The sequence below is a fragment of the Pangasianodon hypophthalmus genome, chromosome 19, assembly GCF_027358585.1.
Source record: "Pangasianodon hypophthalmus isolate fPanHyp1 chromosome 19, fPanHyp1.pri, whole genome shotgun sequence".
Lineage (NCBI taxonomy): Eukaryota > Metazoa > Chordata > Actinopteri > Siluriformes > Pangasiidae > Pangasianodon > Pangasianodon hypophthalmus.
Genome location: NC_069728.1, coordinates 9,908,127 through 9,920,280, shown reverse-complemented (window position 1 = coordinate 9,920,280; position 12,154 = coordinate 9,908,127). Strand labels below are relative to the sequence as shown.

Here is a 12,154-nt window from a genome sequence, read left to right as displayed (position 1 = left end):
CTGTAGCATGGATAATATCAGTGAAGAGTCCTCCTTCATTCCACTGTTTCCTAAAAAAAATCTTCAGGAGAGGAGAATTTGCATCTGTAAGTAGTAGAATTTTCCTTTCAGCAAACAAGAGGGAGAAATAAAATCACACAGCGGCTTCACTACTTGTAGTAGTGAAATTCTCATTTGTTTACTAGATTGGACAAATCAACTGTGATTATTATAATGACAATATGGACAAAAATGAAAAAAATTGCATGTGAATATTTTTTCTAGTAAAACTGCCATAGGAAAGATTTTTACACTAAGGTGAAAATTTGATTAATATTTGGTTTATAAATTTATGATGAAACAATCTACCTATAGTTCAAGTGTGAAACTAGAGAAAATCCTTGATTCTGTAATTGCTCCCCAACTGTTAACCATCATATCAGCATTGACTTGTCATTATGATAATGCAGGAGCTGTGAAACATCACTGTCTCCTTATTCCCATTGCTTAATGGATATGAGGCTCTGTAAATTTACTGGTCAATTTTTTTTCTCCAACCTTTCTATAGTACACTAATTGTTGCGTAAGGACAACACATAAGAATTTGAAGTTTGTTCCAATTTGCAACAAGAAGCAATATTTTGGTAACAACTTATTTCCGGTGGAAAATGTAATCAAAAGCCATTGGTAAATCTTAATAAAAGGGTGACCTTTGGGTTGTACTGTGATTCTGGGGAAAAAACACTGAAAATATAGCACTTCCTTAATTAATGTATGTTGACAAGCACTTCACACTGATGAACCTGATCTTGACTTATGGTTGTTGTTACACTAAATCTAAGCAAGAAAATTATATCTATATACTGTATTTTTATGCATATGTTTTTTTGTCAGTATGTTAATGCGCTAATGGTTTCCTGCTGTTTCCTCAGAATACCAAGCGTGTTAAACAGGTTCAAACCAAAACATTAAACTTACGGTTCTGCTGTCTGTCCTTTTGTACAGGCTAGTTCCTGATAAAATCTATCTTCATTACACTTGTAACAGTACTTCATATGCACCTTCTTAATCAGTGCATGATTAAGATAGATATCAGCTCAAATGCAAGTGAAATCTAGGAGAGCATTTCACTCTGACACGACTGTCACTGATAGGCTGCATGAGTCTACACTCTGGGCTACAGAGAAATCAGCCCTAACCCCATTCTTCATACTATTCTCTGTATTTTTATTGTGACTCTTGGTGGTGCTTTTGCACTCAGTTCCACAAAAGTTCAAAATGATTCACTTTAAAACATTTGTGAACAGCAAATAATCTGATGTGGATGCCAAAAATGAAGACTTTTATTGATGTCTTTTATCTTTCTCCAATTTTTATTTTTTATCTAAATAATTTTTATTTGGGCTGTTTATGTTGCTATCTATCTATTTATTCATTCATTTATTTTTTTTATTCTTTATTTTGGCAGATCCTGCCAATGTGGATGACAACATTGCATTCTACAGCTTTTGAAACCAAAGAATAGATATAGATATATTTTTAGGACTATAGACTTTTTAGGATGATGTACTCATCAGTGTGTGTCTAATGGTGTTAAACAGTGGCATGCAGTCGGGGATAATGACGTCTCTTCATCGTTGTGTGTGTGGTGATGCGTGCTCTTCCGCCTCTTCTCCACAGAGCTCTTTGAAGAGCTCTTTTGAAGGTTTGATTCAACATGAGCAGTTTGGTCAGTATAGCACAGATCCTAGCCACACTTCTCCTCCACATTCCACTGTCAGAGGTATGAAATTCCTTCATATTCTTTGTTGTAGGCTAAAATTATTATTGTGTATTTATTCTTACTTACTTTGAATACTTTCTGGTCTGCATTGTTAAATCAGAATAATATTATTGATCTGTGCAAGCAAGTGATTTAATCTGCATGTGTTTAGTCTGTTACTTGTTACATCTGAGTCATTCCATTCTCAACTAAATGTATATATAAAACATCAATTTAATCTCTAATTGTATCTCAAATAGAGGGTTTGATGAGTGCTTTTCAATTCATGCTAGCACAGCATTGTGGATCTGAAGTCTGATCTTGATCTGATTTTGATCAACTTTATCTCTTTTGTGGAACAATACATGGAAGGCTAGCCACAATTTTATAGTGTGGTTGGGAATTTGCACGTCCTCTAGCTAATCTTCGTTCCTACCCCATAATGTACCTCACTTGCTCTAATTACTTTAGACTTTCTACGTGTTTGTTCACAAATCATCCTGACTGTGAATATGAGCCAAGTATCCAGTGGCCATCACTCTGATCCCTTGATTTAGACTTGGTTTGTTGCACAAAGACAATTAGTAGTTTGACATTGTTCAAACTACTTTCTGAAACTACTCAAACTACTCAGTGGATGTCACTGTCATTGTGCTTTTACATGTCCTGAGTCAAAGTCTAAAATGAGTTGGAAATGATCATGATTTGGTTTCTATTATTAAATTGTTGGTGTTGTAGGTCTCGGACCATCTAAGCATGAGCCGCTCCAAAGGTAAAAAATTTTTTCGCTCATATGTCATGCTTGTAATCCTGTACGTAATTTGTACTCATAAAACTCATTCATCAAATGTTATAGTGGAGACATTTAAAGCTTTGTAATTGCTCATGTAGTGATATTGTTTCATGATGTGTGGCATCGGAGTGTGTGTCACCCGCTGGAGAGGATGGTGGAGGTGGAGCAGGAGTATCCAGGGACTGTGGAGTACATCTTCAGTCCTCGCTGTGTGCCTCTTCATCGCTGCGCTGGCTGTTGTAATGATGAAAAATTAGAGTGCTCCCCTACCCTCACTCACAATGTCACAGTACAGGTACACTTTTATTATGTTACTTTACGTTAGACTATTCAGGAGAATATAAACATACAGGCAGTGTGATTCTTGGCGCACATATCCAGTGTGTACTGAGTAGGGAAGAATATATGGTTCTTCTCTCATCTGACTGTATGCTCTACATTTATAGGTCCACACATTATATTTACATTTCAGTTTAAAGCATCCAATCAGAAGTTCATCAGTGTAGAAAGACCTATGAAGTATCAGGCCAATTCATCATCTGCAGTAGCATGATATCTCCTATATCATGATGAAGCATTGTATCAAGCACTGTATAGTATGTCCAGTATGAGTACAAAAAATGTGGAAGTTAATTTCCAGGATGCAGCTGCAAATGTTTTTTTTCAGAGATAAAGTTGCATGCAATTAATAACTGCATTCAACATAGCATCCTCCTTTCTTTCCAGCTGTTGAGAATAAGCCCAGTAGAGAGGACCATGCAGTTTGTAGAGCTTTCATTTTTAGAGCACCACTCCTGTGAGTGCAGGTACGGAAATCAACTCGCATCTAAAAGTGCACAGCAGCTTTTATTGAAAGTTATGAATTTCTTCATTAACCTCATTCTCTTTATTACCATCTTAAAACACAATTATCTATTATCTAGACCCAAACAGAATCACATAAGATATCAGAGGTGAGTCTATTCTGTCAGAAATTAGCCTGTTTATGCTATCTTATCCCAGTTATGACAGTGGAATAACCATGATTTTCTCTGACAGGCAGAGGCTAAGTAGGCCATACAGGGGAAGAAAAGGAAAAAAAAGGAAAAAAGAAAACAGAAAATAGTAGCAGGTATGGTCTGCCCTCTGCTGGTTATGACATGAGTTATCTGAGTTGCCAAAATCAGTTCATTCATTCATTCATTCACTCATTTTCAGTAACTGCTTTATCCTGGTCAGAGTCCTGCAGGATCCAGAACCTAAGCCAGGAACACTGGGGCGGGAATGCACACTGGATGTGACGCTGGTCGATTGCAGGACACCATAGACACACATTCATAACACTAATTCACACCTATTAGCATAGCAGTCCACCTACTGCCATGTGAATGGGAGGTGGGACAACTCTTAAAAGAAACCAATTACAGGCTTGGATCCTGTAAAAATAAATGTGCTTGTATATAAGGTTTATATTTCATGAACACATGAACATAAATAGATAATAGATAATCAGAACATAAAACAATGTTTTAGAATAACTAATAAATGCTCTCTACTTCTGTGGTTTTCTCAACAATGTATTGATAAATAAATATTGGATATCTACTGTATGCATGTCCACTGACTGAAGCTTTTCACCAAGCTGTTTGTTTGTTGTAGGTGTCATAATCATTTCAGCTAAGAAAAACATATCCATTTCCTCTTTTTTATCTGGACACACAAAGACATGAACTTTTTTATGCATCTGGGATTGAAGCCATGATGAGCTCTTCTCAGGGGAAGATCTTGCAGTCCACAGACAATAAGATATCTTCTGGAAAGCATAGAATGACAGAGTTCAGGCTCTGTAATCCCCTCTGTTGTGTTGCTTGCTTAATCCCTGTGCTGTGATGAGTGTGATCAAGGAAATGGCAAGGAGAAGTGACTTTGTGACAAGATGGGTGGCCACAAAGGTGACTGAAAGGTGACTATTATGATAATCTTTGATGATAATCAGAACCTTATTTGCCTGGCTTGTCTCCACAAGCATGTGTTGTTTATCTGTATTTGCCTGTATGTCCTGCTATGTATATCATTGTACATTGAGAAAACATGACTAAAGCCAGCTATATTCAATTAATGTAATAAATATTAAATAAATCTACACTGTACCTGATTCTGGTGGCACAAATGTGTTCTTGTAAAAGATTAATAAAATACATTTTTAACATCTTCAGTCTAACCTGTCTCCAATTCCTAGCACCAAAGGTTAAATTAGGATCATACTTATTAACTGTTATGAAATGATTTGTGCTATCTTTTTTTTTTTTCTTTTTTTTTTTTTTTTTATTCTTTTGAACAATGACATGTCCTGACTATGTATTTTCTTTATGAAATAGTTAGCTAGGCCGGACCAGTCTGAGCATAGATAGAAAAAGTAGATGCCTCATTGGACTGAGCTGGAGTTGACAGGAGTAGAGTTGACAACCCATGTCCTAGACCATGGGGCCCCATTTGTTTTTGAAGTCAGTGTGTTTGAGCTGAGATCAGCCAATGGTGGTGCAAATGGTGTTGGAGAGGCAAATGTTAGTTAGTTATCTACTTATCTACCTGTTAGTCCATATCAGTGCCTGTCAGAATTTATTCCATACAGAGGGATATAAGCATTCAAAAGCAATAAATTAAATCAAACTGACTACAGTATATACCATTTTCCATTTTTCTGATTTCATGAATGCTTTAATGATGTTGACAAAGTAACCAAAATGGCTTCATGATGCTATAGATCTAGAAGGTTAAAGTTGAGTGATTTTCTTTTGGTGAGCTTAATAGGTACTGTTGTTTTTGTTGTTGCTGTTGTTTGTTTGTTTGCTTTTTTTTTTTGCCTTAATACTACTTTTAACTTTTAAATAAAGGTTTAATTAAGGTTTTATTTTATGTTTGAGTCCCTTTTCCCTTACATTTTATATAAGATTACACCACAAACAAGATTACACCTACAAAATTAGCCATTTATTTTTATGACAATTCCTCAATTATCATGTTCCTCCAACTACAAGAAAGTATTTTATATGTGGCAGAGTAATAAAAACAGTTTATAGATTATGAATCAAAAGTAGAATGGTTAAGCGGATTCCTGTATGCTGTAAAATCCTAGAGCAGTCAAATTCTTTTACAAGTTGCAGTCAGATGTTAATTATTTAAGGGATTTATTTTACAGTGCTACAGACAGGCAGATCCACAACTTGTATAAACCACAGAAGGTGATAAATGTTCAAAGGCATTGTTTCAGGTGCACAGACCACATAGGCCTACATATAGGCTGCTTTGAATATTTGTATCCCATATAAATACATTTAAATAGATTCACATAATCTGCTATTGCACTTTGAAGCCAACTCAGTTAAGACACTCAAGAAGCAGAAGACATAGTTTCCTGAAAATTACCATTATAATAAAGGCAAAAGGCATCAAATGAGACATGAAACATAACATACACCCTGAGTTATACACATAGTACCCAACATCAGAAGTCAGTTCTGTCAACAGAAGCTTGCGAACAGTACTGACAAAATGGCGTTTCCTAGCCACAGTTTACATAAAAATCTCTCCTAACTACTTTAAGTAATTAAGCAAGTAAATAGTTCGAATTCTTTAAGCTGTCACGTTTTTTAGCTGAATGTCTGTGGCACTGACCAATAGGAAAGCAGGACGAGATTTAATGGGCGGGGATAGCTAGTGACGTACGCGCATAGAGACGTTTCAGTCACACCCGCCCCTCTATGCCAAATAAATAAATAAATAAATAAAGGTAATATAAATACACAGTCTCATAGAGAGGTGGGAATATATTTCTATATTTGTAACACTATGGCTGTGAAGAAAAAAAAGAAAATAAATATTTACGTGTTTAATCCTGTTAGTTCCTGGTGATGAAGTCAGTCCGTTTGTCATGTGCAGAGCTGTGTGTGTGTGTGTGTGTGTGTGTGTGTGTGTGTGTGTGTGTGTGTGTGTGTGTGTGTGTGTGTGTGTGTGTGTGTGTGTGTGTGTGTGTGTATAGCTGCTGTCTCGTGTACAGTATCGTGGACTGTTGCTGAGGTGTGTACCAGCAACACGGGCGAGACGAGACCGCACACACACACACACACACACACAGAGCAAGGTAGGTCTGGCTACACAGACTCTCTCCCATTTTACATATTGTTCATTGGTTTGCTCTTTGCTACTCTGTCGTCATCTCCCGAGCCGACCTCAGCCGCACAGACATCCTGTCTAATCTACAGCCTGCTAGCTGGGAAACCTGTTAGCCTGCTAGCCGACTGAGCTGAATAACACTGCTAGCTTGCTAACGGTAGGCTGCCATAATGTAGCTAGCCAGATTAGCCAGTTAACGCTTACAAACTGTGTGAGAAATGTATAACTGTGTGACAATTTAATCTGACATGTACATTTTTTCCACTGTTATATGAACATCTAAAAACGGAGACAGCTAAATGTCAAACTAGCCCGAGAGCTAGCTGCTAATGTTAGCTAGCTAACCTGAGTACTCACCCAATGCAGCTTTAACTACACGGAGTCCATTATTGTTATTGGAGTTATTTTATATTTCACTTAACAACCCCCACTCTCTTCTCATTTCATTTACTTCTTTTTAAAATCAGTACCAGGAACCAAGTGTTATTTCCTAACAAATAACAAACCGTGGAGGAGCATGATGTAAACAAAAATAAAATATCAAATAAATTCTTTTAATGTTAGAATTTTGTAGAGTTGAAATTAATACAGTAGGTCATTCATTGTTTTATATAACTGTCATGATGCTGTTAGTTTGTTTACAGTTGCTTGTCAACAATGTCAACATTTAATGGAGATCATATATATATATATATATATATATATATATATATATATATATATATATATATATATATACACGTATATGTGTGTGTGTGTGTGTGTGTAAGTGTAATGATATGCTGGCAAGCAAGCTACTAATGTGTACAGCATTTTATATTAATGTGTTGGTGTTACTGACTACCTTGTCCTTGTTAGTGCATTGTACATCAAGTACTTATACTAATACACCTGATACAATTTTAAATGATAATAGTTTGCAATATTTCTAGTCTAATCTGGTCAAATATTGCAGTTATTATTGCAGTTATTAAATATTGCAATTGTTAGTCTTGTAAAGCTTGCATTTTTTTAAATTTAATTATTTGTTTAAGTGGTTTGATGTGTTTTAACAAATTTGAAACTAAAAACAATGTGATTTCCTTATCAGGAACAGTTTTGATGATGTGTAATAGTTACTGTGTGACTTTTATCAGCCCTTTTTGTGGCAGTGTGAGCGTGGTGCGAGTAGACCAAAGGTGAAGCCAGCATGAGCATGAAGATGAAAGATGACGGACTTGTAACGACTATGGGCAAATCTAAAACAAAGAGAATAGAGAAGTCCAAACCGGATTCTGAAAGGGATTCTGGCTTCTCAGGTTTGTATTATAAGATAGTCTTTTTGGTGTCAGATTACAAATTTATTTCTGTTTCTTGGCTCTGTGCTGTGTGTGTGTCTCTGTTGGGGTTGTTTTTGTGTTGTTTTTGTTTTTAATCTCTTTTCTTTTTTTCTTGTAGATGCTAGTTCTGAGCATCTGAGTGTAGTTGACCAGACAGACACAGAGGATGCGGCGCGACCGGTGATGCAAGCAGCGTCAGGTTCCAGGTCCCAAACTTCTCAGCTGGCTGTCATTGGAGGATCGTTCCAAAGTTTGTCACCCATGATCATCATGAATAATGTTCTTCTCAAACAGGTAAAAACAACATTCCCCTGCTCATCACTGTACCTCAACCATGAAATATGATTTATTTGAAGTTACTATGGATTTAGGATAAACAAGACATGCACTTTTGTTAAAAAAAAAAAAAAAAAAAAAAAAAAACTAAAAAAATGTATTCGTTACGAGATAAACTGCTAAATGACTGCATGTGTTGTATGTTTTGACTGAGGAAGTCATCAGTACAATAGTTTAAGTGTGCATGTGATAAATAATTCACATTCAATATATGCAAGATTACAGTCTAAATAAGAGCTAATTTTATGTGTAATAAAAATGTGCAACCTCAAATCACCCAGGTGTGTAGCTCAAGTAGGCTTGGCCACTAAAATTTATGTGGCAAGAGAAGTTATGCTGCAGGTGTGTCTGTCGCCAGACAGCAAGATGCAGGCCTACATTTACTCAGATAACTTATTCAGTTTCTTAATATCTAGCTTGGGATTATCCAACATGCTTAGATCTCATTAGTTTTTGTATGTATTGATTTATTGACAGCCTGGTGATAACTCCCCCTCTGTAAAGCCATGGGGCTTCAGTCCAGCTGTTGAGGTTGTACAGCAACCCCAAGTAGTCTTCCTCCAACCGGTAATCTCACAGAGAACTACTACAGAGCCAAAAGGACCGCCCAGTAAGCGTCGTAAGCACAAGAAGTACCTCCCCATCCTGAAATCCTATCCCAAAATTGCCCCCCACCCAGGGGACATCCCACGTAGTAGCTGCAGTAGTAGCAGCAGCTCCACTGTCACTGCATCAGTGACGAGTTCCAGTTCGTCTTCCAGCTGTTGGGATCTTCCTGATGGAGACAGGCAGCAAGCTGTACAGACTAGTTCCTCTTCTGGCTCCTTCACTCCGAACCACATTACACCAGCCAGGCATCATCCAGCATCACCTCCGCCTCATACTCCGCTTACTGATTCTAACACTGGCAGTTGTCCTGGTGTGGAAAAGCCCACTGCTGGAAGGCTGGAGCCCACGACAGAACCCACAGAAATGCACGCTAAGACATTACAGACCCAACCACAGGCTGCCTTTAAAGATGGCATCTGCCAGAACAGGGACTCTGACAGCAACGACAAGAGGAAGCGTTTCTGCAACACCTACAATATTCTTAGTAAATCAGGCCTGCTGGACATTACACTGCGCACTAAAGAGTTGATACGACAGAATCGGCGCACTCAGGTTGAGCTGGATCAACTCCGTGAGCACACAAACCTCTTTATGGAGGCCCTCCAGACAGGAGACTTGTGTATCTGGAGCAAACTACAGATGATTATGCAGGAAGAAAGTGAGAAGGAGAAAACTGTGAATACTGGATCAGAGACACGAATGGATCATTTGAAGTAGGACACTTGAACCAGAAAAGAACCTTTTTGAAAAAGGTTGTGTAAATGTTACTAGTCCTTGATCCTTCTAAGTTTGAGAACTTCCAACACCTGAAATATTGTGGATAACAAAGAACAATACATTAAACTATTCGTAGTGGTGATCTTTGTGGCACCTTTGCTTCAGGCAAATGAGAGAACAGGTAGAGCAGGTAGCTCTCGGCTCCATGGTCTCCGGTTCAATCCTGAGTTCCGGTTACTGTCTGTGTGGAGTTTCACACTGTTCTGCCCACATCTGTGAGGGTTTCCACTGAGTTCTCCAGTGTCTTCCCACCTCCCAAAAACATGCCGGTAGGTGGATTGGCCACTTTAAATTGCCCCTAAATGTGAATTATGTGCAATTCGATGGCATCCCATCCAGGCGTTATTCCCGCCTCACTCCAAGTGTTCCGGGGGTAGACTCTGGAACCAGGATAGAGCAGTTACTGTAGATAAATGAGAACTTTGGTTCACTTATAATGAAATACAGTTCTATAGAACCACGACCATAGTAGGAAAGTTGTAAGATGAACAGACATGTCAAACCTTGGTAAAGATTGTCTGCTCTAATGAAAAATAATCTTCATAAAGCAATTGTGATGGCTTAGATTTTTTGGCTCATTAATAAAGCTAGATTGTGAGGTTAACATAGTATTAGCAACATTATGAATATGCTTACGGCCCGATGAATAGCATGTTTTAAACCAGAACTAACCGGTAATATGAAAACAAGGATATAGATTAAAAAAACCTTCACATATCAGCAGGCAAAGCAGGCTGGTATGTTAATGCTCTATAGAGTCATGTGACAGAATAAACTTAGCCATAGTACAAAATGGTAATTAGTAATCCTACTTTTGTAGTGGTATGGCACCACAGTGTTTGTAAGATCTGCTCAGCGCTGAAACAATTCTGTGCCTGTAGGATGGACTCTTCACATTTAACTTTTGCAATGTTTGCAACAGTTCTCTGCTGTGCTTCTTTTACCTATGTTACCTATGTACTAAAATGTAGTAGCATTACTAGGTTTATAAATCTACAAGAGGAGCAGTTATGTATCAGATGCATGCGTTGTTAATCAGCCAAACCGAAGAGCTCACAAATTGGTATCATTGTTGCTTTTCCGTGGTCTGATCAGATCACTTTCCACAAGTATCTTTTAAATGTCCAAGGCAGGTGTGAGAGCCTGTTAGTTGAATCCTCAATTGTAAAAACAGTTGCCTTAACCTCAACACTGGTAAATACAGTTGCCAGCACATCTCGTTTAATGTCCATGAATGGAGTTATGGCTTCGTGCAATAAGTGCTATGTGTATTGTGTGTTAATAGAGTCAAAAATGTTCTTTTAATATTAACATACAATTTGGTGTCCCAAATCTTGAATTGAGGTAGTTAGAGTACTTTTATAATTTGCTTTAAGCATGATTCTTACTGGGTTTTTTTCCTAAAATGTTCATAAATTGTTTTGTAAATGAGGCATTAACCAAAATGTCTCTGTAGCTTATTTCAAAAACATCTAAAGCAACTGGTGTTATTTAGATTTGAATAGTTTTTTTTTTTTTTTAACTAAATGTCTGTCACACAGGAAAGAACCTGTTCTTCAAACATAGCTTCTCTAACATTTCTCTCCCAAAGTTATGAAGCTCTTGCACTGATTTACAGAAAAATGCATAAACCAGTAAACAGGCTATGGATGAGTTACCCCTATATGGAAGACTTTTTTTTTTTTTTTAATTTTACGTTTATTTTAACTTTCATGTTGCAGGGATCTTATGTTGAAATGTATTAATGTGATGGAATTTTTTGTTATATTTAGTCTAAGCATCATTACAGAAAGTAATGAATTCTACTCAAAGGTTGGACATTAGCCAGGCAGTAGTTTCCGTATAAGTAGCTTGCTCGCAGAGTCTCTGTTTGGATCTATAGATCGTGTTATATTCAGTCTCGGACATTAGACTGTGCATAAACACTGGAATTCAATTATTATGCTATCTGACTTTTTTTTTTATTCCGAGTGTATAATGAAATCGGAATGGCAGATATTTTTCCATACAAAAACGATCATTTGGAGCTAGTAAGGCCCACAGCAGTCATCTTGGCCGTACTGAAACTTCACTGGAGTTAATATTGCGCCTCTGTCAGGCCAATTATTTTTGGCAAAAAAAGGAGATACTCAAGATTTTGTTTTGAGACAGCTAAAAGTTGACCACTAGTTTGTAACTGTGACATTTTCTTTTCAAATACTTTTTTGAAGCATAAATTTGAAAAAGGTTATAGTCTGTGAATTCCACATTAACTGTAGCAGCATTCTCCTGTCTTTAAATATGGTATTTACCATTGCTTTCAGATAAAGGTCATGTAAAAGTACATCTCATTGTCACTCTGTTCTGTGGGTTTTGTTTCAGGGTGGTTACTGTTCTTGTGGCTCTTGCTCTGATCTTTAGATTTAGCTACTACAATGGATATAAGAA

General features: G+C 37.2%; 2 protein-coding genes across 5 annotated transcripts; both read left to right on the top strand.

The window, feature by feature from the left end:
• Positions 1-1,673: 1,673 nt before the first annotated feature.
• On the top strand, positions 1,674-4,740 carry pgfa (placental growth factor a). The gene is given in 7 exon segments (XM_053242349.1): positions 1,674-1,762; positions 2,480-2,513; positions 2,633-2,829; positions 3,261-3,340; positions 3,458-3,487; positions 3,573-3,609; positions 3,611-4,740. Coding segments are annotated over 7 exon segments (648 nt in total). The 5' UTR covers positions 1,674-1,696; the 3' UTR covers positions 3,815-4,740.
• A 1,785-nt stretch (positions 4,741-6,525) lies between these two features.
• On the top strand, positions 6,526-12,050 carry cipcb (CLOCK-interacting pacemaker b). Of its 4 annotated transcripts, none has more exons than XM_026944534.3 (4): positions 6,526-6,654; positions 7,823-7,984; positions 8,124-8,299; positions 8,819-12,050. In XM_026944534.3, exons 2-4 carry the CDS (start codon positions 7,876-7,878, stop codon positions 9,665-9,667), a joined length of 1,134 nt encoding a protein of 377 aa, XP_026800335.1. In that variant the 5' UTR covers positions 6,526-6,654; positions 7,823-7,875; the 3' UTR covers positions 9,668-12,050. The 4 variants fall into 4 exon arrangements, with proteins under 4 accessions (XP_026800335.1, XP_026800336.1, XP_026800334.1 ...); XM_026944535.3 differs by having other exon boundaries at positions 6,527-6,843; positions 7,838-7,984; XM_026944533.3 differs by having other exon boundaries at positions 6,527-6,843.
• Positions 12,051-12,154: the final 104 nt, after the last annotated feature.